Source organism: Aspergillus caelatus, assembly GCF_009193585.1.
Source record: "Aspergillus caelatus strain CBS 763.97 unplaced genomic scaffold BDV27scaffold_53, whole genome shotgun sequence".
NCBI lineage: Eukaryota > Fungi > Ascomycota > Eurotiomycetes > Eurotiales > Aspergillaceae > Aspergillus > Aspergillus caelatus.
The window spans coordinates 139251-163872 of NW_022475316.1; the positions used below are offsets into that span (position 1 = coordinate 139251).

Genomic DNA, 24622 nt, shown 5'->3' on the forward strand with positions numbered 1-24622 from the left:
GAAGTGTAACTTTATGTAATATATGAATGAATATTTGATACTACCAAGTGCCCATATTGATAGCATATCGTTCTCAGAGTGAATCAATCGATGTCCGGTACTTCTTTCTTCTTTCTTATTATTATGGAACAAAAGACGACCAAAAGCGTAGTTGAATATCGACGCTCTTGAAGAGATGAATATTAAGCTCAACTGATGTTAAGAATAGGACATGCACTACGCTGGCACAAAATGACATTCAATCTTGAGAGTATACACCATTCCGAGGATAGAGTCCCCCATAGTATGCCCGCTGAAGTTCGCTAAGCCCGTCAATGCCATGCTCCTGATGCCTCACTTTCAGACTACTACCAGCCACTGTATGCCATAGCCTATCATCGACCTCCTAATCTCCGAATAGTAGAGTTCGCGATCAAGATATCTACCACCATATGTGAGAGCGACGTGGATATGTAGTTTGTAGGCTAGCCAAAAGCTCGATGGTAATACATCCACTATGATGTCGGAATCCATAACATTGCTCTTTAGGGGAGGTCAAAAAGCCTGCTCCTGCGTATCTGACGTACTCAGGATATACTGGGTATCAATCAGTTCTTCTTTCGGTGAGTTTTTTGTGCACGGTAGTGTTATATGTCTTGATGCTCAATACAATAAGCAGTTGCTAGCTGTAACACGAGTGTTGTTGTTGTTGTTGTGGACTGCCGTAATATTAGCAAGGAACGTTCGGGCGCGTGTTGGCATATTCGACACTGCGAACATGACTATCAGTTCCGTATTGGGGTTGAATGAGTGTCACAATTTCTGCGACGGTATATTCACAGGATTTGGTTGGTAGCCCACACATGGTAGAGGCTCATGGACAGAGGATCCAGATTCATAGAAGTCAAGCTTCTTCATTAAAGGTCGAAAATAGGCGTGTGAAATGTATATGGTCTTCAGCCCAGAGGTCTCTTTACAGAGAACCAAGTCTATTCCGTGCTTGAAGTAACTCCGAGTGAATTATAACTGCTATCCTAGGTAGGGAGAAAAGGAACCCAAGCATCTCTTGACCTGTTAATGTTCTTTTGTTGTATGATACTTGATGAAATGTATTATTTATTGTGACGCCCAAAACCATGTTGTAGTTCTCACCCTGGAAAAACCATAAGTACTTAACTTTTGAAACGTTTCCTTTAAATCTAGATCATAATCTATCCTATACAACTCTACCCGTCTATCTACTCGCATACAATACACTTTACCGCAAAGTCACCAGCTCCTCGGCGCTGGTAGGGTGGATCGCAACGCAGCTGTCGAAATCACGCTTGGTGGCGCCCATCTTGACGGCCACACCGAATCCCTGCAGCATCTCTCCAACGCCGAGTCCGAGAATGTGCAGACCGACCACCTTCTCTTCCGGTCCAGCGCAGATAAGCTTGAACTCAGTGGGATTCTTCTTCTTCTCCTCCGGCGGCACAACATCGTAGTACATCGCGGTGAACTTGGTGTAGTAGACCTTAATCTGGTCGTCACCGTAGCGTTCACGAGCCTCAGGCTCAGTGAGACCGACGGTACCGACTTCAGGGTGGGAAAACACAACGGTTGGGATATTGTCATAAGAAAGCTTGGAGTCCTTCAGGTCCGGTGGTCCGAACAGACGGTTGCCAAGTTGGCGGCCAGCGGCAATGGCAACTATTTTCATCAGTAATTATTCCAACGCAGTGAAGTCAAATGGCGGGTAGTTGACATACCGGGAGTCAGCTCGGCGTGTCCAGTCACGTCACCCAGAGCATAAATACCGTCGACACTTGAGTTCTGGTACTCATCGACGTCAACAAACCCAGCGTCGTTCAACTTAACCCCTGGGATATCGAGATGCAAGTCCTCAACCTCGGGCGCACGGCCGATAGCCCACAGCAGCTCATTTACCTCCATCTCCGACCCATCGTTTGAGATCAGCTTGAGAAGCTTGTCCTTGCCCTTTCCGTCCCGCACGAGCTGCACTTCCCTAAGGCCCGGGTGGCCCTTGTGGATGGTGATGCCCGCAGCTTCGTACCGCTCAGTCATGGTCTTTTGGATCATGGGGTCGAACTTGCGAAGGAAGGTCTCGCCACGGATGAACATGTGGGTGTCAACACCAACGGCTCCAAGGACGCCCGCCAGCTCGACAGCAATGTATCCGGCGCCGACAACGGCGATCTTAGGGGGCAGTTCCTCGATCTCGAAAAATCCATCGCTGGTGATTCCGTGCTCAGCTCCCTTTATATTCGGGAGCTTGGGACGCCCACCGGTGGCGATCAGGATGTGAGGCGCAGTGTAGCGTGCCTTGGTGCCATCGTTGTTGGCAATCTCAATGACCTTAGGCTCAACAAAGCGGGCTCTGCCATGTACGAGATCGATACCCTCACGTCCCCAGTTCCGTTCATAAGCGCCATTCAACCGCTTGACTGTGGCGTCCCGGAGCTCCTTGAAATGACGGTAGTTGATTTTGACATCCTTGGGAATGGTGTATCCGTAGTGCTCAGCAACATGAAGTGTCTCGTTGACAGTTGCAAAGTTCCAGGTCATCTTCTTCGGGACACACCTGCACACTGCGGTCAGACAACCCCATTTAAACCACAGACATAGCAACAGGGGCAATAAACCTACCCGACATTGACACAAGTTCCACCCGAGCGTCCACTTTCCACAATCAATGTCTTTGCACCATACCAACCGGCTGCTCTGCGTCCACTACCGCTACCACCACTACCACCTCCGAGAACGATATAGTCATACTGCTGGGGCTCAACGGGAGGCATCTTGTTCGAGTCAGGCGTCGCGGACGTCGACGTAAAGTGTCGGTTGAGTAAAGCGAGACGAGTGCCAACGGCAGTTGAAGGTATGGAGGTCGACGAAGAATCCAGAGCGGCTCTTGTTGGAGTTCTGATAATAGCACACCGGTTTGTAGCTGTAGAGATAGCTTTTCTTCCAATTACCTGGAATGCGATCGAAGGGGACGACTCAGGTCGAAGAAGCCGGTTCTTGAAAGCCTGAACTGGAAAGGAACGGGAACAAGAGCGGGGCAGCATGGAGGCTTTATGTTTGGAAGAGTAAGCGGAGGAGGGGTGGAGGAACTGCAGGAATTATGTCTGGCGGGGAATCCAGCCGCGAAAAGCTTCCATCCTTCGGTCAGTGACGGATTCGATAGTGCATGACGTCGAGTCACAGCGGCACCTACCAATTAGTAATATATGACTAGAATTTCAATTTTGCATCCAATTGCGCCCCAAGAAGCTCTCTTGTTCAGTCGAATTTTACCATTGAAGAAGGTCAAGGATCAAAAACTTCTCTCCAAACGCCGAATAAACTATTCCCAAACGCCGAAGTCGGGGTTTCATCTTCATTGCTGGAGGCCGGACGTAGCTACACGTGATTCAGCTGATTGCTAAGCAGCCAGACTTCGTAACTAGTTAACTAAGTTATCACGAATTATCAATTATTAATTCATAGAAAGGGACCGAAAACAACTGAGTATGGTTTTATTGTTATACAATGCTAATTACATAACATCAGAGTCAGATAACTAACACTGGTGAAAGATTTGCTCCTAGATAGTCGTTATAATAAAAGCCATGGCGTTAAATCACGTCTTAATTCATAATACATGAGAAATTCCAAGATACTATGACGACATCACTAGAAAGAGTAAGTTGGCTCATACATGCTGCAAGCTCCCGTAAAGACAAAGCCGAAGCTAATATAGGACCTATGTCGTCGCGCATGGCCCTTATACCGGAGGGCTTTCGGCAAGAGGCGCCTGCGCCAGTAAGTCTTCAGCTTATCTGTGCACTTCCCATCCACCCGTTAACCCGGAACTCAAGGCAGCACGGGATATATGCAGGTATATGCCAAGGGGGGAAAAAGATCTAAGCCTAAGTTCTGTGTTTCATCAAGGTTGTAAGGAAATTGAGGAAGGATCATCAAGAAGAGGGCTGCCTGGAACAGCATCCAGGGCGACAGCATGTAGTGCCGGCTTATTGGAATCGTGCAGAAGGCCATTGTTGCGACGCTCCAGCATCTCTTTAACCCAGTCGGCGACCTCCTTATCTTCAGTGACAGAAGAATGGGTAACTCCGGCCGAAGAGGCAGACGTCATATCATCACCGTCCGACTCCTCCGGTGGGCGCATAAGGGGCGCAATCCAGGGATGTCGGAGCAACGTACTGTACGACGGACGATTCTTGGGGTTTTTGTCTAGACAAGCGCGGACAAAGGAATGCGCTTCGTCAGAATACCCAGACTCCGGAAGTGTTGGTGGCTCCCCGTGAACAATAGCCTAGTCGATAAGAATTAGCATTCGAGGTGCCTTTAAAGGGCAGGGACAAAGTAGTAAAGAATATACTCACGTGCAGTTGGCTGAAGATATTGTTGAAAGTCTCAGGAGGATATGGATATCGGCCAATGGCACATTCAATAATGGTCAATCCTAAACTCCAGATGTCACTTTGAACACTGTAGGTCCCGCCACCGCTCGCTCCGGATTGCTGAACACCACCGCCAGCGATTCGCTCTGGAGCCATGTAGCTTTGACAACCGATGTTTGTCTTGGCAATACTGGCAACCAGGTTTCCACTGACTCCAAAATCACAGATCTTGATCTGTCCTCGCGAGTTGACCAGAATATTTGTGGGTTTAACGTCACGATGAATGATGTTGTGATCGTCTTTGAGTGTTTTCAGTCCCATGACAGTAGATAAGGCCATTTTCCGGAGGATATTCTCCGGGACGCCATCCTTGTAGATTTTGTCAATCGACCCGCCATCCATATACTCAACGCAGATGTAGACTGCTCCCTCCTGGAAGAAGGCACCGTAGAAATCAATGATGAAGGGCGAGACGCAGCGATGAAGAATTTCCAACTCCATGATAATTTGAGCGAACTTGTTCTCATCTAGCTCCAAGCGGATCTCTTTCATGGCCATGATGACCCCAGTAAGATTATCCTTGAGCCCGTCGGGTGCAGACGCTTCGGGCCCTGTCGGACGGCTGACAATGCCTCTCAAACCCATACCGGGCTTTCGCATATGCGGCCGACTATGTCGAACCTTGTATACTGTTCCATAGTTGCCCTTGCCCAATTCCTCAAGACGATCAACTTCGTCCAGGGAAATGCTGAACTTATGCCCAGATGAGAACTCAATTCCGCCGCCATGCAGAATTGCCTTATTTTTGAAGTTCAGTGTCCCCGACTTAGTGTCAATGAACTCGGAGTATTTACTAAACGCAGTCTCGCCGGCTCCTTCAGTTCCGTTGGCAGGAGACTGATTTCCAGCAGTGCCATTGGTGCCGGTGGCATCGGATAGCTTGAGCCCAGGTTTCATCCGTTTCGCAGCGAGGCCACCCGGTTTGGCGGAACTGGGACTCGGTGATGAGCCGGGAATTGATGGAGACGACACCCAGTTTTTGGTGCTCGGGCGAGCTACCGGGGGCAGTCGACCGGCGAGAGATCCCGCCAAAGGACCATTAACAACTGGAGGGGATTGGCCCCCCGGGCTCGACAAACCGGCTGGAGACACACCCGGGCGGGGGGTCTTGGGTACAGTTCCGGTTGAAGCCGCATGGGGCAAAGTTGGGGGCGCGCCTTGCCGAGAAAGAGAGAACGCCTTCATTTTCGCCAAAATATCCTGGTTTAAGCCCCCTTGCGACGCACCACTCATGGAGGCCTGTGGACGCGGAGGTGTCCCCGCACCTCTTCGAGCCGCACTGATCTGGCCCAAGTGTGTCGACGATGCGGTAATGCCGGGGATTTTATCGGTCGGGCGTAAAGAGGGCACTGACGCCGGGGGAGTGGTCACGGAGGGAGAGAGGTCGTCGTCGGTAGTATCGGACGTGTTGTCCAAGTCCCTCGAAGGTGAGATCCCCGCTACAGGGTCGATTTCAGATGCCATTGTGTTGGATTAGCGTACGAGATATTTTGTGACTGAACTCAGGGCGCAATGTTCAAAGTGCCGTCTCCAATGGCTTCAAGCGATGTCGCAAACCCACGCGATGTCAGTCATGAAAGGACGTGACAAAATATCGTAACGGTCGGAATTCGTGAGGTAGTGGGATTCAGTGCGTCTTTGTCGTGGATGGCCCGATCTCGAGGAGAAAAAGGTGATTTGATAGTGGAAAGGCAGAAACGTTTCGCTGGCTGGAGATGAAGGTTTGTTCTCAACGCGGGGCACGATTCAAGCCATTCCCGGAGGAGGAAGGATAGATAACGAGATAGAGTACACTGAAGCACAACACCTAACCGTTCGGGAAAAAATAAAAAAGAAAGAAAAAGAAAAAGAAAAAATGGGTCTTCCAACACTGCTTAGCTCGAGCTTGTCAGCAACAAAAATATTATGAAGAAGATAGAGAGGGCATAAATCAAGAATGGTAACGAGGAGTGGGAAATAGAGACTAGACTGAAGAGTGGGGAGCGAGAATACGGAGAAGTTCGAATGGCAGACAGATGGGGAAGTGAGAGGCGAATATCTGGTTTTGGCAGCGGAACATCAAGGGAGTGGAAAAAAAAAAAAAAAAAAGGATATGGAAAAAGAGAGAAAATAGTATCTGACCTACGACGGTATACTCCGTAAGCGTAGTTTCCCGCTCTCTTCCCTGCTTTTGTTTGCTGCTAAGGGACGTAGTCCAGCCAATGGACAATGTCAGGCAATATACTACTACTAGTAGTAGGCAGTAGTAGTATTATGCTCTTCGCCGTAGGCGCAGACAGTCCTTTTATTCCTTTTCTTTTCTTTTCTTTTCCTTTTCCCTTTTCCAGTTCAGGTACTACCTCACAGCTATCCTTACTAGGGTCTTTTATTTTTGCCAATGATCGGCGGACATGCCACTGTAGTAAATTTTAAACGGACGCACGCACTAAGAACGCAAAACTTCCACGGGTTGAACTTGTGGCGAGCAACTTTATGTCGGCCTGACCATGAGAAAATAAATTAATTTTTGCCACTTCGCACGCCCGATAGTTCGCCGAGTGGATGTGCTGCACATATCGGGCAGGTCAGAACTTCATTTTACGCAATCTTGATACAAGGCGGAAACGATAGAAGGACGGGTCGTCAGCTGATACGGGACGAGATCCAACACTTCCGTAGTAAATACAAAACAGAAGAAGAAGAAGAATATCGCAGTAGCCTAGGCGAACATACATGTGGCGAAGTCAGGCATCGCTTCAAACAAAAGATAACCAAAATATTTCAACAGATAACATCCCTTGTGTAACCGATGAGATTTGCCCAACATATCCCAAAAGTAAGACTTTTCCTTCCAAATCCCCCACACCGTTGCCAACGTTCTCTGCCGAGAATGAGGTCATCCATGTATTGATGATCTACATCACATCACATACCGATACCTTTGACTAGTAGTATTTTAATATACACAGTACATTCTACAGTGTCTACTCACTGTTCTGGCACGTGCGGTCACTCAGGTACGTGCCGAACGCCTAAATATGATTGGACGGGCCACCATCAACCCAATAGGATCTGATACACTTCCTGATTTAAGGTTGTGGGTTTCAACGTTTTCTGGATTCAATCCACTCGATATGTATTATATGCATGTATGAATATACATGTGTTCCGTACAGATGTACATAAGAAGAGAGGCATCCTGCATTATGCTACTCACAGTATACGCTTTCTCATCTTCAGTATATCTGCTAACTCCCGGTAACCCTGCAAGCAGATAGTTATACTTTTGCAATGATATCATTCCATTCTATATCGCCTTCAATTCCTGGCCAAGGCTGCCCCTTCCACGTGTCGTAGAATGATCCATGTTGGTTGTCATACTCATTTCCTGATCTACGACCACATCACCTGGCATAAATGGGTATTGTCAAAAATGCAGCACCAATGATTGACAGTCACAACAAGTTTCATTTAATAACTTACTATCCGTAGAGAATGACAGTCTAATTATACTCATTGTGGTTCTGGCATCGAACATAGGCAAACAATATTACCTACATTTAATGGATCTCCGAGGCTTCCCCTTTAAAAAGTAAAAAGTAAAGAATGAGCTCCGCATTGAGGTAGACAATCGGCGAATGTACCAGTACAGCAGCGCTCGAAAGTGACTCATCAAGTAGCCTAAAAATTCTGATGTCGGATTGTTAACCACCGTGCTCCCGACTGTCAAGTCCATATCTGTGTCACTAAACGACCATCCAACACGAAATCCCCAAAATGGCCGAAAGTTTATTTGGCCAATTCCTGGGAGTACGATAGTTTCTCGAGAGACTTTGGTAATCTCCCCGGGCTAAATGGGGCTGTCCATGAGCTTGAACTATTCCCAATGCTTCTTTCGACGGCGAAAGTGATCAGACCACAAGCGCTGCGAACTACGGTATAGATGGTACATACGGTACTCGGAGGTTGTCGCCTCTCAAGACCCATGGGTAGTCCTACGGAGGTGAAAGGGAATGATATCCGTCCGTGGTCGGAGCCGCTACTGTCGGCAAAGTTGCGCTATTCTGGTCAAATGGAGGCTTAGCTCTGATCCGTTGACTGATATTTCTCACGACTCCGAGTTAATTCCACGATCTTTTTAAGTCAGTCAAGCACCCAGTAAGCTACTGCAGTCCGCCAAATAAGCGTTTCTCTTGGTCAGCAAAAGTACGATATTTGTTGACGACGATCCCCGGCCTTCGATGTGTCCACTGTGGCGTCATCGAGGCAGAGCGGCGTCATTTGTGGTAATCTGGGGATGATTGGCGGAGAACAAATGTTTCAGAAGCTGTGATCATGGATCCATCACATCTTCAGAAGTACACTTCAGCTGCTTATTTTACTAGCTGCGGCGTTGGGAAATCACCAAAGGCCAATTAGGGAACCATGGGACAAGGCGTGCGATAAGGCAACAACCCAATTGCTGACTGGTGGAGGTGGAGGAAGAATACATCACCTCATTTCATCTTGAACTCATGGAAGTTGAATGTTCATCGTTGGATTAATCGTTTCCCCTAGTGAATTCGGCTTCGATGATTGCCGAGAACGGGGCCCTAGATTCCATTCTACAAATCCCATGTACTGTAGCTGTGGAGTTGCAAATATGGGTTCAAAGGGACAAATGAATACGCTTACATCATACATAATGTCCAGGGTGATGCGACATCTTGCATTTATTTATTAATTTTTAGTTTTATTTTTCTACCATGGCGCGATGCCACCCTGGTTATCAATCAATGAGCAACAATGGTGAGATTTAGATAAGGAATTTTCAAGAGTGGCTGACGCAAGGAGAGCTGGCAATGAAACAATCTCTCTTGGCGGTAGACCTCGTTTAGCGTTTTGGAGTGCAGAATATGATCTGGAGTCAGAACGACGGTGGCTGTGGTCTCTTGGAAGGTCTTGGTGCCGAGACAGAGTTCCATGTTTTCTCCTTTTTCTTTCTGAGTACCTTTTGTGCCACAGTCTACAGAAGTACACCCTTTTGTGGCAGAAGGTAGGGTACCTTAAGGGACCTTGTAAGCTGACAACTTCAGTTTCTTTGACGCAAAGGCACCCCTTCCTATTTTACACCGGGAGGACAAAGAAACAAGGAGGGATGCGAACAATGACGATATCATGAAATACTCTAGAGGTCTTGGCGTGTTTTTACCCTAGCGATCGATCGTCCTGTTATCGCCCAATCAAAAGAGTGAATGGGACATCGTTGTCACCATGCTTGTTCCGGGTGGAATCACCAAAGCTGCAAAAAAAAAAAAAAAATTAAAAAAATTAAAAGGTTTCCCCAGATTGCAAAACACTGCCACTCCCAGGCACGGGTGTCTCTTAACATTCGGTAGTACATTAGTAGCTTCAATGTTCTTTTTAGATATTCAAATTCCTCCGCTTGTCTCCCTGGTTTGCTCCTCTTCATATTTCGCCCTGAGCTTCCGCCTACCCCCTTTGCTTCGAGCTGCAACCTTAAATTTTTAAGCTCCTCAACTACCGAATCTCCCGTATCTAGTACGTCACTCCAGACTCATCGCAAAAATTCCTCTCCGTTCATATTCGACACACAAGACAACACTTATTGTTCCTCCGTTCGATGGCCATTTTTACTGCTCCCACGTCGTTTCAGAATGCGCAATCTCTCGTTCCTCGCCAGCTTTTGACCCAACACCAAATAGGCGTCTCGCCGTCCATTCTCGGATATGTTCCCCATTCAAGCCATCCATCCTTCTCGCACTTGATTCTTCTGGTCTTTGAAGCAGTCTTGGAAGTTGTTTGCGTCAGCTTGCCCGGTTACATCGCCGCTAGACAAGGCCTGTTCGATGCGGACGCCCAGAAGTTGGTCGCCAACCTCAACGTCACCCTATTTACTCCGTGTCTGAGTATGTGTATGATCCTTGTGGTTAACCTGGCTCCAACTGATCTCCCTGGATTGTAGTTTTCACGAAACTGGGTTCCCAACTCACCGCAGAGAAGCTTATTGATCTAGCCATTATTCCGGCGATCTTTGTCGTGCAAACCTTGGTGTCTTATATCTGCGCACTCACCGTGTCGAAATGTTGTGGTTTCAAGAAACGGCCGGCCAATTTTGTCACGGCTATGGCGGTACGTTAATTCATGTTGAACGCGAGCGCTGCATGCAACCATCACGCTAACATCTTTCATCAATAGGTCTTCGGAAACTCAAACTCGCTTCCGATTTCCCTTGTCATGTCGCTGTCACAGACCTTGAAAGGTCTCCATTGGGATAGGGTACCCAATGATAATGACGATGAAGTAGCGGCGCGGGGGATCCTTTACCTGCTCATCTTTCAGCAGCTGGGCCAGCTCGTACGCTGGAGCTGGGGTTACCACGTTCTTCTTGCCCCCCGAGAGCGGTATCTTGAGGAGGGAGAAAGGGAGCAGGGTACAACGAGTGTCGAACAAGGCCAGGAACGATACAGTGACAACCCAGAACAAGCGGATCCCGATGAGCCTTTGATCAGAACCGCATCTGCTGATGGTTCCCCGACTGACTCAAATGACGAGTCCGAGGTATTCCGGTCCGGTGAGCAGACACCAGTATTGGTACGCGCCTATTCGTACACAAAGCTGTCTCCGCAGGACACCGACAACCCGGCCCTACTTGGACCTCCTCCACGGGGGCCATTCCTACCCCGGCAAAGCACCGAGGGTGATATTTTATGCTTCCCGAGCGTTGAAGCGTCAGGTGGCGACCCCGGAAAGGCCGGGCTAGGCTTCCGCTTTAGAAACTCCGTAGGTCGCTTTGGTGGTCGCGTAACCAATACTTGGGAAAGACAGTCAGGAGCCTTGTTCCAACGCCTGCCGAAATTCCTCCAGAAAGTACTATCGGGCATTGTGAACGGGGTCCGGAGATTCTTCCGCGGCCTCTGGCAATTCATGAACCCTCCACTTTGGGCAATGCTTGTGTCTATCATCGTGGCGTCCGTGCCCTCGCTCCAGCGTGTATTCTTCGACGAGGGCACCTTCGTGCAGAATTCCGTGACTCGGGCAATCCAACAAAATGGTCAGGTTGCTGTGCCATTGATTCTTGTGGTCCTTGGCGCCAATCTAGAGCGCAATACTCTACCTGAAGACGCGCAGCAGGATATGGAACACCCTAAGGAGGAGAAGAAGCTGATCATTGCTTCTTTGGTGGCGCGTATGCTTCTTCCGACCCTGATCATGGCTCCAATGCTAGCCCTTCTGGCAAAATACGTCCCTGTCAGCATCCTGGATGATCCGATCTTCGTCATCGTCTGTTTTCTTCTCACTGGCGCCCCATCCGCGCTTCAGTTGGCTCAGATATGCCAAATCAATAACGTATACGTGGGCGCTATGTCCAAATTGTTGTTCCAAAGCTACGTTGTTTGGTACGTCACCTTTGAGGCTAACAAAATGATTATGTACTGACTTTTACAGGATCCTTCCCTCTACTTTAATTCTTGTTATGTGTGCCATGGAAGTGGTGGAATGGGCTTCCGCCTCGGCCTAAGCTTGTCTCTGTGCTACGAGATTGACTATAATCGCTTTTACGACCCGGTGGCTGGCGTTCAAAATGCTCTTTACTTTCTTACTATGTATTATTGGCGGCTGCTTCTTGCTTTACTAGATTGGCGAAATCTGTTTCAAATGGGTGGGTAAGGGTACCTCGGAACGGGCATATTGGTTGCAGGGAGCATACCTAATAGCATCGTTCAGCATTGAACGTTTACAAGCATCTTCACGTTCTACCTCCTAAATTGGAAGTACTTGAACAACAATAATACCAACCATGAGATATAATTTACCAGAACACCATGAAGGCTCACCTCGTATCATACATCTTCAACTACTGGTAGCTACTATACTCTCCAACATCAACCAACATCGCCATCCCACTCGCCAAATGCCAAACAATATGACAGTGGAACAACCACACCCCCGGATTATCCGCCCGGAACCGCAAAACCGCATAACCCCGACTGGGAATATACACCGTATCCCGAAGCATCGCACGAGAGAGATCATACCCGGACTCGGACTCCAACCCCGGCGGAACCGAATCCACAAAAGGATTATACGAGCCCCAGCCGATAGGCGCCTCATAAACCCTAAGAATATAGAATTGGTGACCGTGCTAAGACGTTTCATTAGCATCATTCGCAACAGAGGCGAGGATGAAGAAAAAGAGAACACTACTCACCAAATGGAACGGATGACCCCCCTCATCTAGATTATTCACCACCACATCAACCCATTCGGAATCAGGCACGGCCAATGAGAATTGGTTATCGTCCCATTTATCGCGCGGGAGGGTATTAAGTGGGGAACTTTGTTGCGGACGCCATGAGGTGCGGTTGAAAAAGCCGTTCGGGATGTTGTGGTTTATGCTTAATTTTTGGGTTTTGGTGTAGATTACCTGTGTTTGGGTGGGGTTTTCAGGTATGTTTGAGAGGAGGGACGGTTTTGAGGGCGTGTTGTGGAGGTCTAGGGTGTCTTCTGGGAGGGATTGGGGGAGTAATGGGAAGTGGGAGGGTGTTATTTGGAATGTTTGGGTTGGCGTTAGGGCTATGTTTGGGTAGTTGAAGCAGCTGGTTTTATTGTGTTGTTAGGATTGATTTGGTTTGGGATTGAGGTTGAGGTTGAGGTTGGTGGACGTACTCTTGGTCTAAATGAATTGTTAGAGATGTGAGTTCTCCTTTAGAGGGTTGGAGGATGAAGTCCATGCGTTGGCCTGGGTAGAGAATTCCTGCTGATGGGGCTTCTTGGGGTTCGACGTCGGTGCTGTCTACTTGGATCAGGGTTAGGGGTTTGTTTTCGAATGATAAAGTAAACCCTGCTAAGGAGCTATGGTGATGTTAGTTCTTGGTTACTGTTGAAGGGTGGTAGGTGGTACCCGGTGTTGACGACGCGCAATCTATAGGCTGTGTCTATATCTGATAGATACGAGAGGTTGATCTGTTGTTCAATGCAATCCAAGGGTCGAGCAGGCACAGCCATAGAGCAGTCGAAGCTGCCCGCCCCGTTGATTAACAGCGAGTCAGGCACTGGCTACACCGTATTAGTGCTGATTCGCATGGTGAGATGAATGCTAAGAACATACTTCATTTCCGAAAGATGCGATGCTCATGTACCAGGCCAAGACTTGATCACCAGGCTGATGGTACCAATCCCCAATCAGAAGTAGAAACTCTCTTTCGTAACCGTACTGCAAGGACTCGGCGCTGTCACGGGCCATGAGTCCGCGAACAGTAGGCCTGGAAGAAGGCGCATGCACAACAAAGCCGCCGTATAGGCCATCCGCCCTCGAGGTTCCGGTATGGCCATGGTACCAAAAGGTGCCACTTTGGTCATGGGGAATAGTCAGGTAGTACATGAAGGTCGATCCGGGTGAGATGGCATTTTGTGTCACTCCAGGAACACCATCCATTGTATCTAGAACGCCAGTCTTATGATCATGCTAGGCATATGTTGAGAAGAATGACTTACTCTGAACATGAAGCCCATGCCAGTGGATAGAGATTGGTTCCCCTTGTAGTGCATTTGTGACATTGATTATAAGTGTATCGCCAGAACGGGCCTCAAGAGTTGGACCCGGGAATATACCTATCCTTCGTATTGTGATTAACGTACGTACTCTACTACAGCTGATATTCAATGGAACAAAGATCTTACCGTTGACAAGGTAGACCTGCTTCAACACCCCATCTGGGCGAAGGTAATCATCAGTGACCACCCAGTCAAGGTGTTGTGTCACTGGTCCCCGATATACGTGGTCCTCTGGATGAAGCTCTATGCTCGGGCGAGTTAAGTCAGGGTTGTGCACTTGGGAATGCAGCGTTTCACCATGGTGAATCTTAGGGGAGGCTAGTACGAAGCGCAATGAGTCAGGTGTGGTGAACTGCTGGAGGAAAAACAATGCAGTGAGGATGCATAAAATCAGTGGACAAATCACGATGCTGCAGGGCCAATATTTTGTTGTTCTTCCGGCAGACGCATTTTGAGAGCCAGTGTCCGATTCATTCCGTTCTGTGATCTTCGGGGTTCTCGATTTTCGGCGACTGGGCCTTCCCTCCATTGTCTGCTTAGTACTTTTTTTTTTTTTCATCAGGGTCACTTGGCTTCCGAATAGCTTTTTCTTAAATGGTCAGCACATTATATTGCATGGTTCGCTTCCAATAGTGGGGAAAGTGAAGGGAACGTTACATAAAATATGTAGATCCTTCATATAATCTGTGCGGAGTATGTCTCTAGTACAAATCGTGACACACCAAATAAATAAATTATAATAAGAATCATGGTTCAAGTATCAAATGACTGAATCAGAGATATTGGTAACAGCGGCCGATGACCCCGTTGAGTAATAATAATAACTAATAAATCCTTCTTCATTATTTTTCTAGAAGTTCCATTTCTGGCACATTTCTCCCGTGATCGATTCAGCTTCATGGGATACCTAGGCTGATACCCTAACCCGGAGAATAATAGTTCTTTGGTATTTGGTCAATTCGTATGAACAATCGCTTAGTCCTCGGGTCAGCGATGGTAGACCTGTATTGCTTGTCAATTGACGGATTACTCGGAAAGTGTTGGGGGTCAAGAACAATAGATCGTCAGGCACTAAAGCTCGCGGCAAATTAAATTATCTTGTCATATCTTGCGGGTGGCCCCATCGTACTCCATTGGTTGATGTTCAATCATCCAACCGAATGCAACACGTGCCTATCTCAATGTTCTAACCGAGGAGACCAACGAATGCTAAACAACAACTCCGCATCATCTTGCATTCCCATTGCAACTGTGTCACGGTCTAGTCGGAAAGCTTGGATATCGGGTGGGCTATAATTTCCGCCATCATCAAACTCAACAATGGCGATTATGCGGCATGTCAATGGCTCGTCAAATCCGATCGACAACGTGCATCACGTTTCCTCTGATTGTTTCCTTGACTAATGCTGCAAATGCTTGTTGCATCGGCAGGTGCCGACAGGCGCGTATGTAACCTTCAAGGGTATATTTATTGGCCATTACCAAGATGTTGTTGGATCGAGTCCCTGGATCAACTCGACGCCCTCTCTGCTCATGCTCAAGATAGCACACCATTATGTCGATGCTCTTGGGTGTGACCTTGGCCATGCTCCTTGGGAGCAGGCCTACTCGTGCTGGTTCCTTGAAGGACATTGACCATGTGGTTATCTTCATGCAAGAAAATCGAAGCTGGAATAATGTATGTGCTGTCTAGGTTCTAGAATCTGCTCCCGCAGGACCATTGACTAATCTCTTGCGCAGTACTTTGGTACTATGGCAGGTGTTCGAGGCTTCAATGACCCCAACGTCCAAGTAAATGATGATGGTTTATCCGTCTGGTATCAGTCAGTTTTGAGAGCACACGAACAATTATAAGCTATGAATAATGGCTAACTCACTGTTGCGTTTATAGAAAGGTAGACCCCTCCATGTCCGAAGATACAAAGACCCTTCTCCCGTGGTATCTGGGATACAAAGGAGGAGACTGGAATGATGCCATTCAATGTATGGTAGCAGGAAGCAACGGCTATGAGGACAACCAAGCATCTCTCAACCATGACTTGAACAACAACTGGGCGCGGAACAACACCCCCTGGAGCTGGGGTTATCTCAAGCGAAATGATATCCCGGTCCAATTTGCCATTGCGGAGGGCTGGACTGCTGGAGATATGTACCAAGAGTCGCAGATCACATCTACTAACCCCAATCGCGTCACCTTGGTGAGCGGCTCTGTTAATATCCCGGGAAGCCCCCAGACCTCGGACCAAGGGGGCCCTTACATAGACAACAACGAAACGCCTGGGTGCGATACGGACAACATCAACTGCTATCCTCTTAAATGGAAAACCATCTTTGAGGTTTACGAAGAGGCTGGGGTCTCGTGGCAAGTGTACCAGGAGAAGAATAACTTTGATGATAACCCTTTGGCTTGGTTCCAGCAGTACCAAAATGCATCTGCATCATCACCTCTAGCCAAAAAGGGACTATCATACCTGGGTCTCGACGCATTCTACAAGGCCGCTGCTAATGGAAGTCTCCCGGAAGTCAGCTTCATCGTCGGTCCGGCCGAATTGTCAGAACATCCACCCTACATGCCAAAGGACGGTGCCTGGCTTCAGAAAAAGGTGGTGGATGCCGTGACGAAAAGCCCCAAGTACTCGTCAACTCTGCTAATAATCAGTTATGATGGTAAGGATGGCCTATTACAAAGCCTGTTCAAGCGCTGACTGACGACTTTTAGAAACGGGTGGTTTTGGGGATCACGTTGTCCCTTTCCACTCCCCTGAGGATACTCCGGGTGACTGGATGACAGACCCATACGGAAAATTCGGAAAGATTTATGTTGGACCAGGTGAGCTCTGCAACTCTGGCAAAGAGATGACCACTGTGCTGATACCCGGTGGCCTATAGGCTTAAGGGTTCCTTTCTATATGATTTCTCCCTGGACACGGGGCAACCGCATCTTCACTGAGCACGCGGATCATAACTCACAAATCCTTTTCATCGAGCAATGGTTAAAGGCCAGAGGATATGAAAACGTTGAAACACCGGAAATGGTGCAGTGGCGCCGAGAACACATGTCAGACCTCGTGAGCGCATTAGACCTGGACCACGTATGTAGAGAGCTCCCCTTCCAACTCGACAGGATGCAGTCTAACGCTTTTGCCATCAGCCTGATACCAGCCTGCCCACTTTGCCAGATGCAGAGGAGCCGGCCACGCTCCTGGGTAAGTACGTTGGTTCGTCCAACTGCCAAGCTAGTCATCCAACCCAGAGACCTCCCGTACCATATGGCCAGCAAAGCAACGTCACTGATGCCCTGTGGTTCGAGGAAGGGTACAAAGAGGTAGTAGGTTACCTAACTGAAGGTCGCTACTTGGCCTTTGAGAAATCCGGCTATGCGCTCACTAATGCGGGCAATGCCACCCGAATCAGCAGCAGCCGCACTAGCTCGGGCTATGGTGATAAGAAACAACGATGGGTGATCCATTACTCCGGTGGTGAACAGAGCGGAGTGTTTCACATCTCTAGTGCCCTAGACGGCAAATGGCTCGGACCAAAAGGCACACTATTGTCTAGCGATCAGGGTGGCCAGGCGGCGGACGTGAAGATCACTTTTGTTGGCAATGGCAAGGGGTATACATTGCAGTATGCTGACTCAACGCCCATCGAGGTAGACAGCAAAGGAGCGTTGGCTCTGCAGAGACGCGAGGCATCTGAGGAGGGCTATAAGGTTTGGAGTGTAAGCTATCATTAAGCTCTGTCAGAGCGGCGAGGGGCGGCGACAGATCTCGGTGTGATATATACATAGTATCAGAGAGCGAAGGTATCAATAACTGATCGGAAGGTTGGGTTTCGTATACAGTAAGTTGGTACTTGGCATATGTCCGTAACCGCCCGGAAGCTCCACATATATCGCCCTTCAGCACGTGCTTGGGAAAATGCGCATGATTGTGTGATACTTTAGTAGTATTTAGACGCTACCTAAAGATCCATAAATTAACTGCATTATACGCTTGAGGACGAATGGCGTCGTTTTTGATTGGCGTTCTTGGCATTCTGCAAGGCAAACGTGCCTCAGGCTGCCGGGGTCAGTGACCATTTCCCCTCCTTTAAGAAGTCAGGGCCCTTCCCCTCTTTCTTGCAACCTCATCCCAAACCTTTTCTACTACTAGAACCACACATTGATGCGCCAAGGATGACTCCGGGATGGAGCTGTGCCCTTGCGACCTCCGGTCAAGTATGGCACGAATAATCGTTCTCCCCTATGCGACAAATCTCCGTATGTATTGCTGGTGACAGCGTGAGGAATGATACAGTATGGTTCTTGATAGGTAGTCAGGCATCGTGTACGAAGAGGACCATGATGACGATAGAAGTACTTGCTAATGACTGATCTGTGTTGATGTTACTTTACACCATTACATAGATTTTTCTCTTCCCATGCGACTACTGCATCGTACCTGGAACCATACTTCCGAGCAGTGGAGACCCTATGCGACAAGTTCCCAGGAGATATACTACTACACAGTACTACCCGGCCGGCTTATCTCGTTCAGTCTAGAGTACGGTTATCGCCGACTGGCTGCCACCTTATTATACTTAAGTTCTTAGGGTCCAAGCTTAATCACAGACCCTTGGCCTGGAAGACAAGCAAACATGACGATGCTCTTCGACACCTTGGGTTGGTGTTTGCCCCCCTTGGGACACAAGATTAATAACATCATAACATATACTTATCGACATGGGTATATGATATGGATGGATTCTGCCGATTGGGGTATTTTTGTTTGGTTTCTTCTCTCTTGAGATTTGATTTTCCTGCCTGAGAAAATGCGGTGGGAACATGTCACCTGAGGCACTAGTCCGTCCGCAGCAGTACAGCACATGTCCCGTTCCCTCTTTTCTCAATCCTTCACTCGATAAGCCCTTGTTCATTTTCTGAATTTTTCCTTTTTTCGCCACTCATTCTAATCAAGCCTGCGTCGTCATTGCATTTATTATCTCCATTTTCTCTTCTTCTTATCGACCATCTCCTATTTAAATGCAAACCGCTGATTCACCACTATCACGATCATCTCGGTTTTATTCTTATCGCAAGTGGAAACTGTTGAGACAGAATCGCCGAGCGTTGGTTCATCCTATCGGGGACCCCACTTGGCGAACTAATCCACAATCTTTTTAGGGGTCCTCTTTCGCTCTCCGTCCACGTCGTCGAATCCGCAAGTTACCCAGTCTTTCTTCGCATTTCTATCTCCTGTGACCTTGACTGGCCCGAGTGTTTCCCCGTGGGCCACTCTAGGGAACCATATATAGCCGAAGTGTGACCAGCTTCCCCTCTCTAGGTGTGAAGCTTGGGCTACTCCCTCTGTCTCAGGGTCCATTTTGTTGGCTCAAACTGTTGCGTGTCCGTGGATATGCCTTCCTTCACCGACCACAACGGGGACTCTGGTCCTGACATTGAAGGTAGGCAGAAGGTTTTTAACTTTGCGGTTACCGTTCCTTTTCCATCATCCGATTTGTAGTAGTAAAAATTTCCCGAGGTTCTGCTCTCGGATCAGATGATCTGATGCCCACTGCGACTCAACAATCACCCCTGCCCATTCCTCAAGCACCGTCTACTTGTGTACTTTCTACCTGGGGCCAATAATATCCTTCTCTCTTACGTCCTCTCTCTCTTCTCCCTTTTGTGCCGCAACCTTTATGATCATTGATGGATTCTAATCAATCTTCAAAAGGATTTCAACCGATTTACGGTACCGGTCTTAGCATTGCCTCACTGCAGAAGGCCCGTCACGCAAATGGCAATGGGAATACCGCAATTGCGCCCGACTCCAGAAAGCAACATCCTGCCATAAGCAAAAAGGCAACCGCACGCCCCCCATTCTATCCCACAGCGCCATTAAGCAGTCAATCTAGTGTCATAACCGAGTCAGGAGCACGGGATGAACAAGAAATGCAGAACGGCGAAGAAGATCCGCAAAATGCCCTTTTTCACCAAGTCTTGGAATGGCTTCAGCGTGAAAAATCAAAACGGAAAAATCCCAAAGTAAAAGCGCATGCACAACCAGACGGTTCGGGGAGTGATGGGGATGATGAGGATGACGAAGACCCTGGTAATGGCGATGGTGCCAATTTGGAAAGGACAACTTCCCATGGGGCGGACAATGTATTTGCCTTAGACAAGTTGGAGAAGATCCTCATCCAGTACGCCGCTTCACGCAGTGACAGCGCTGCGCCTGCTTATCCCGTTCGGCGATCAACCCGCCGGCGTCATGTGAAGGGTCTACGGAGGGGTTCTGCCTCTGAATCTGATTACCTAGATGGTGACTCAGCTGCTCCCAGTGTTGATGCGACGTTAGACAACTCCAAGACACTCGCGTACAGCGGGGGTGGTGCCGAAGATGATGAGAATGAAGAAGGTGCAAATGCCAGGCGGGCCCTGGATCGGGAGGCTTGGTTTGTATTCAAGAATGAGATATTGCGTATCACTCACACGCTACAACTCAAGGGGTGGCGGAAGCTGCCGATGGAACTCGCCGGTGATATAGGAGTAGTTCGACTGAGTGGTGCGCTAACCAATGCTGTGTATGTGGTCACGCCGCCTCAGAATATCCCTCCGCCCAGGGCCGAAGATGGCTCGTACAGCCTCGTACCCAGGAAGCCCCCACCGTAAGTACTCTGGTCATATTCTAGAAACAAGCTCGATTTAACTTGCCACTAGGAAGCTACTCCTCCGCATTTACGGCCCCCAGGTGGATCACCTCATCGACCGGGAAAACGAATTGCAGATCCTACGTCGTCTGGGTCGCAAGCACATCGGGCCCCGAGTGCTGGGAACTTTCAATAACGGCCGCTTCGAGGAGTTCTTCGAGGCGCGTCCTTTGACTCCGAAAGAACTGCGCGATCCCGGGACAATGAAGCAAATCGCGAAACGCATGAGAGAGCTGCATGAGGGCATTGAATTACTCGATACCGAGAGGGAGGGGGGTCCGATGGTATTTAAGAACTGGGACAAATGGGTAGATCGCTGCGAGCAAGTCACCAACTGGTTGGATAAGGAAATCCAGTCCAAGCACAATGATATTAAAGCGGTTGCAGAACCTTGGCGACGCCGAGGCTTTGTCTGCGGTGTTCCGTGGCTGACGTTCAGGAAAGCCGTCGACAGTTACCGAAATCACCTCATAAACGGCTATGGTGGCATGCAGGAGATCAAGCGGCAACTTGTTTTTGCCCATAATGATGTAAGTTTTGTCTGTTCTCCGGCGATTCCTCTAGACTAGGGCTGACTATGCAGACTCAATACGGTAATCTTCTTCGAATGGAACCTAGTTCTGAGTCGCCGCTCCTGCGGCCGGAAAATGAGCATAAGCAGCTGGTTGTTATTGATTTTGAGTATGCATCCGCGAATCTCCCTGGATTTGAGTTCGCAAACCATTTCGTAAGTCCCTGCGTGCTGCAGATATCGTTCCTCTCTTGCTGACCAGATAGACCGAATGGTGTTACAATTATCATGACCCAGAAAGACCCTGGGCATGCAACAACAGAGACTTCCCCACCCTGGAGCAGCAACATCGCTTTATCAGTGCTTATTTGACACATCGACCTGGCTTAGGCGTGCGGTCATCTCCATCTATAACTCCACTCATGCAAGCAGGAGAACTTGCTAACATCACTTCACTCGCTCCTTTGGACCTTGACGCGGGACCGGATGTGGACCAACAGAGCTTGGTAGATGCTGAGAAGGCCCAGGAGGACCGGACGCAAGCGGAAATCCGATCATTAATCAAGCAGGCTCGGCTCTGGCGTGTGTTCAACTCAGCGCAGTGGGTGGCATGGGGAATAGTGCAAGCGAAGGTACCCGGGATGGAAGAGGGCATCGCAGCCGATGCCGCGGCAAATGGCCAGCAAAACGGCGCCAATGGCATAGAGTCCGAGGGGACACCTTCAACAACCCCTCCGCCGGATGCTGATGTGGAGGAGACAGACGAATTTGATTACCTTGCTTATGCGCAAGACCGGGCCATGTTCTTCTGGGCAGATTTGTTGTCATTAAACCTTGTTCGGGAGGAGGAATTGCCTGCAGCTTTGGTTCAACACATTAAACCCCGCCTTATCGAGTACTAATACGGCCTGTGACATTTTAATTCCTGGTGACCAAACTGTCTTCAACAAATTGGCAGTGCGGCGTTATTGATATGACTCACGATGTACATACATACATACACTAGCTTTATGACAGCATTACGGGTTATGCCATGAATACCATCAAATTGATATTGCCTGGCCGTTACTATCGTATACATCCGGTATATCATATAAACCACATAATCTAGAACGACCAAGAGGGTAATAAGAAAGAAAGAAAGAAAGAAAGAAAGAAAGAAAGAAAGACAGATAGAATCACCGTCTCAATCTCCTTTCCGTCTCCCCCTTCGCCTTCTGAACCCACTCATCAAACTTCCCATCTTTCTCCTTCATCCCAACAACCCCCTTCAAAACCTCCCCAATAAACCCAACAAAGTTCGACCTCCGCAGAGTATTCTCCCAATCCCAAGCTCTCCTCTTCCTCTCTTCCCTCTCCAACATCTCCACATCCCCAATCTCCCTCGCCCTCATCCTCAAATCCCTCACAACAGCCATGAGATTAAACCTCGTCTCCCCCTCAGGATACCTCGCAATCCTCCTTTGCAAAACCCCAATCACCTTCTCAGGAAACCTCTCCGCATCACACTCCCCATGACTAATCGGATACGGCTGCAACCCATCCAACTCATACAACGTCCCATTCACGGCCGTATACCCAATGAAATGATACACATCCCCTTCCTCATCTCTCGCGGTGCGCACCGTCTCATCGACAAACGGACTCGCCCGCGCAAACGCATTATGCGCCGTCCTCACCGTCTCGGAGTTCGAGAGCGCCTCGCCGCGCAGATCCGCCGGGAACCCCGTCGTGAAGTCCTTAAAGGAGCGGAGTTCATTTCCGATGTCGATAGGGTAGGGTGTTGAAGATGCGCTGTCTTGGTTGAGGATTACAGAGAGGATGGCTTGCGTGCCGCAGGCGTTTTGGATTGTCTGGGCCGCGAAGAAGAGATTCTCTGGCGCGGTTTTGTCGTAGGTTCCGTCGATGGGGGCTTCGGGGGTTGTGGGCGTTTGGTCGCGGAGGTATTTGAAGAGAAAGATTACGCCGTAGACGGGGCTTTTTTTTGGTATTTCTTGTTAGCCATGGGTTTGAAGGTGGTTTTGGAGGTGAGATGGGGACGTATGCACCTTAGTGAGCGGATGGTGTCGGCATCTAGGGAGATGAGTTCTTCGAACTGGACGCCTTTTACGCCTAGGTTTTCGATTAGGGAGGTGAAGACGCCCTGTTTTTTGGAAGGAGGTTTGTTAGTCTTGGTTGTGTTGAGGGTAGATGGGTGGTGGGCGTACTTCGTCTGATTCGATTGTGCTCCAGCCGCCTGCGTCGGCCATTTTTGTTGACTTCTGAGGGTTGGGTTTGAGTACCGTGTCTATTATATGGCGTAAGGTGTCTAATGAGCGATGCAGGATGAAAATTTCAATGATTATGTATATGTTGTTGGATGGAGCTTTTCAAACCGCTGATGACGATATCGCGGTTTGGGTTGGGGTTGTTTGTTTCACATGCAAACAAGCTCTGCGGAGCATTTCTTAGTAATAAGAGGGCCAAATTCTGCCTGAGGCGACAAGTAGCGTAGTGCTGTTCTTCCTTCATTTGCGTCCTAACTTCTGGGTATTACTAGCAATTGGGGGTATATTAACTATGTACATGAATGGTATTACACATCAACATAACAGATCATGAAAATTACGCAAGCTCGACTTGGAACGACCGCTCGACCTTCATGCCCTGGTACAGCGGCGTGATACTCTCTGTGCTGACATTCTGCATCGACGGCTGACGGCCGGTAATGGTTGTAGACATGCCGTGGTACCCGCCGGTCTTGTCCGCCCAGTGATGGCTGTCACTGTTATTAGCAACGCTTGATAATGGGTAGCTGTGTTCAGTGGGACGTTTGCGACTGCGAGAGCCAGACGTCGTGTCGCGTAGGAAACGGAAGATAGGACGAAGGGTCGCAAGAGAGCTGGCGGTGATACCCACGCCAGTCTCGATGTTCGAGCAAATTGACACTGCATGGGTGGCGTGCAAGAAGTCTGCATGTTTATATGCGGATAGGTACGGTATGCGGGCGATGACGGTAGCACCGGCACTGTTTGTAGGGTTAGAGGGAAGCTCATAGTCCTAGCCTTGACCAGGAAGACTCACATGCAGCCCAAGCCCATGATTCCTGCTAGAGCAATCTTCGTCCGTCTATTCATTTGCAAATTCCAAACTATGAAGCATGGTAACAGTCCGAGAATAAAATCGGCAATCGCTGCCACAACGCTGGCTGTATATGCGATCCCCACCAAGGCATTGGGGTCGACACATTTGCCACTTTTTGTCAAGCGATTCCAGAAAAAGTCGACTGGGGTACATTCGAAGATGCTGACCAGGACAAACATCGTCCCGACAAGGATCGTCAATGCGCTGATAGTGTACAGGATCACGGTGTGGATTTTGTTGGGAGTAATACGAAGAAGGGTCATGGCGATGGAAATCTTTGCGATAATGGCAGTGACTAGGTAGAAATTCTGCC

General features: G+C 48.7%; 8 protein-coding genes across 8 annotated transcripts; 3 read left to right on the plus strand and 5 right to left on the minus strand.

Moving 5' to 3' along the window:
- Nucleotides 1-1237: 1237 nt before the first annotated feature.
- On the minus strand, nt 1238-2780 carry glr1 (glutathione-disulfide reductase GLR1; the record flags this gene model as incomplete). Its single annotated transcript, XM_032070151.1, has 3 exons — nt 1238-1671; nt 1731-2563; nt 2629-2780. The coding sequence occupies 3 exons, from the start codon at nt 2778-2780 to the stop codon at nt 1238-1240; spliced, it is 1419 nt and encodes a 472-aa protein (XP_031929416.1).
- Nucleotides 2781-3478: 698 nt separating this feature from the next.
- pbs2 (mitogen-activated protein kinase kinase PBS2) lies at nt 3479-6524 on the minus strand. The gene is made up of 2 exons (XM_032066348.1): nt 4368-6524; nt 3479-4297 (listed from the first exon to the last, which is right to left on the minus strand). The coding sequence occupies exons 1-2, from the start codon at nt 5907-5909 to the stop codon at nt 3911-3913; spliced, it is 1929 nt and encodes a 642-aa protein (XP_031929417.1). The 5' UTR covers nt 5910-6524; the 3' UTR covers nt 3479-3910.
- A 3523-nt stretch (nt 6525-10047) lies between these two features.
- On the plus strand, nt 10048-11946 carry BDV27DRAFT_156074 (Auxin Efflux Carrier superfamily; the record flags this gene model as incomplete). Its single annotated transcript, XM_032072256.1, has 4 exons — nt 10048-10333; nt 10390-10556; nt 10623-11824; nt 11874-11946. The coding sequence occupies 4 exons, from the start codon at nt 10048-10050 to the stop codon at nt 11944-11946; spliced, it is 1728 nt and encodes a 575-aa protein (XP_031929418.1).
- Nucleotides 11947-12073: 127 nt separating this feature from the next.
- Nucleotides 12074-14973, minus strand: BDV27DRAFT_93805 (multicopper oxidase-domain-containing protein). The gene is made up of 8 exons (XM_032077997.1): nt 14640-14973; nt 14109-14565; nt 13923-14039; nt 13537-13868; nt 13330-13484; nt 13095-13280; nt 12637-13024; nt 12074-12570 (listed from the first exon to the last, which is right to left on the minus strand). The coding sequence occupies exons 2-8, from the start codon at nt 14539-14541 to the stop codon at nt 12283-12285; spliced, it is 1899 nt and encodes a 632-aa protein (XP_031929419.1). The 5' UTR covers nt 14542-14565; nt 14640-14973; the 3' UTR covers nt 12074-12282.
- A 564-nt stretch (nt 14974-15537) lies between these two features.
- BDV27DRAFT_171002 (nonhemolytic phospholipases C family protein) lies at nt 15538-17904 on the plus strand (the record flags this gene model as incomplete). The annotated part of the gene is made up of 6 exons (XM_032075477.1): nt 15538-15660; nt 15723-15805; nt 15874-16649; nt 16702-16812; nt 16872-17074; nt 17134-17904. The coding sequence occupies 6 exons, from the start codon at nt 15538-15540 to the stop codon at nt 17716-17718; spliced, it is 1881 nt and encodes a 626-aa protein (XP_031929420.1). The 3' UTR covers nt 17719-17904.
- Nucleotides 17905-19440: 1536 nt separating this feature from the next.
- BDV27DRAFT_93870 (putative choline kinase) lies at nt 19441-22254 on the plus strand. Its single transcript, XM_032077999.1, has 4 exons — nt 19441-20633; nt 20686-21205; nt 21259-21402; nt 21453-22254. The coding sequence occupies exons 1-4, from the start codon at nt 19675-19677 to the stop codon at nt 22086-22088; spliced, it is 2259 nt and encodes a 752-aa protein (XP_031929421.1). The 5' UTR covers nt 19441-19674; the 3' UTR covers nt 22089-22254.
- Nucleotides 22255-22344: 90 nt separating this feature from the next.
- On the minus strand, nt 22345-23561 carry BDV27DRAFT_125525 (putative 26S proteasome-associated ubiquitin C-terminal hydrolase). The gene is made up of 3 exons (XM_032066349.1): nt 23394-23561; nt 23235-23329; nt 22345-23163 (listed from the first exon to the last, which is right to left on the minus strand). Exons 1-3 carry the CDS (start codon nt 23433-23435, stop codon nt 22365-22367), a joined length of 936 nt encoding a protein of 311 aa, XP_031929422.1. The 5' UTR covers nt 23436-23561; the 3' UTR covers nt 22345-22364.
- A 229-nt stretch (nt 23562-23790) lies between these two features.
- BDV27DRAFT_143744 (uncharacterized protein) lies at nt 23791-24572 on the minus strand (the record flags this gene model as incomplete). Its single annotated transcript, XM_032070152.1, has 2 exons — nt 23791-24193; nt 24250-24572. 2 exons carry the CDS (start codon nt 24570-24572, stop codon nt 23791-23793), a joined length of 726 nt encoding a protein of 241 aa, XP_031929423.1.
- Nucleotides 24573-24622: the final 50 nt, after the last annotated feature.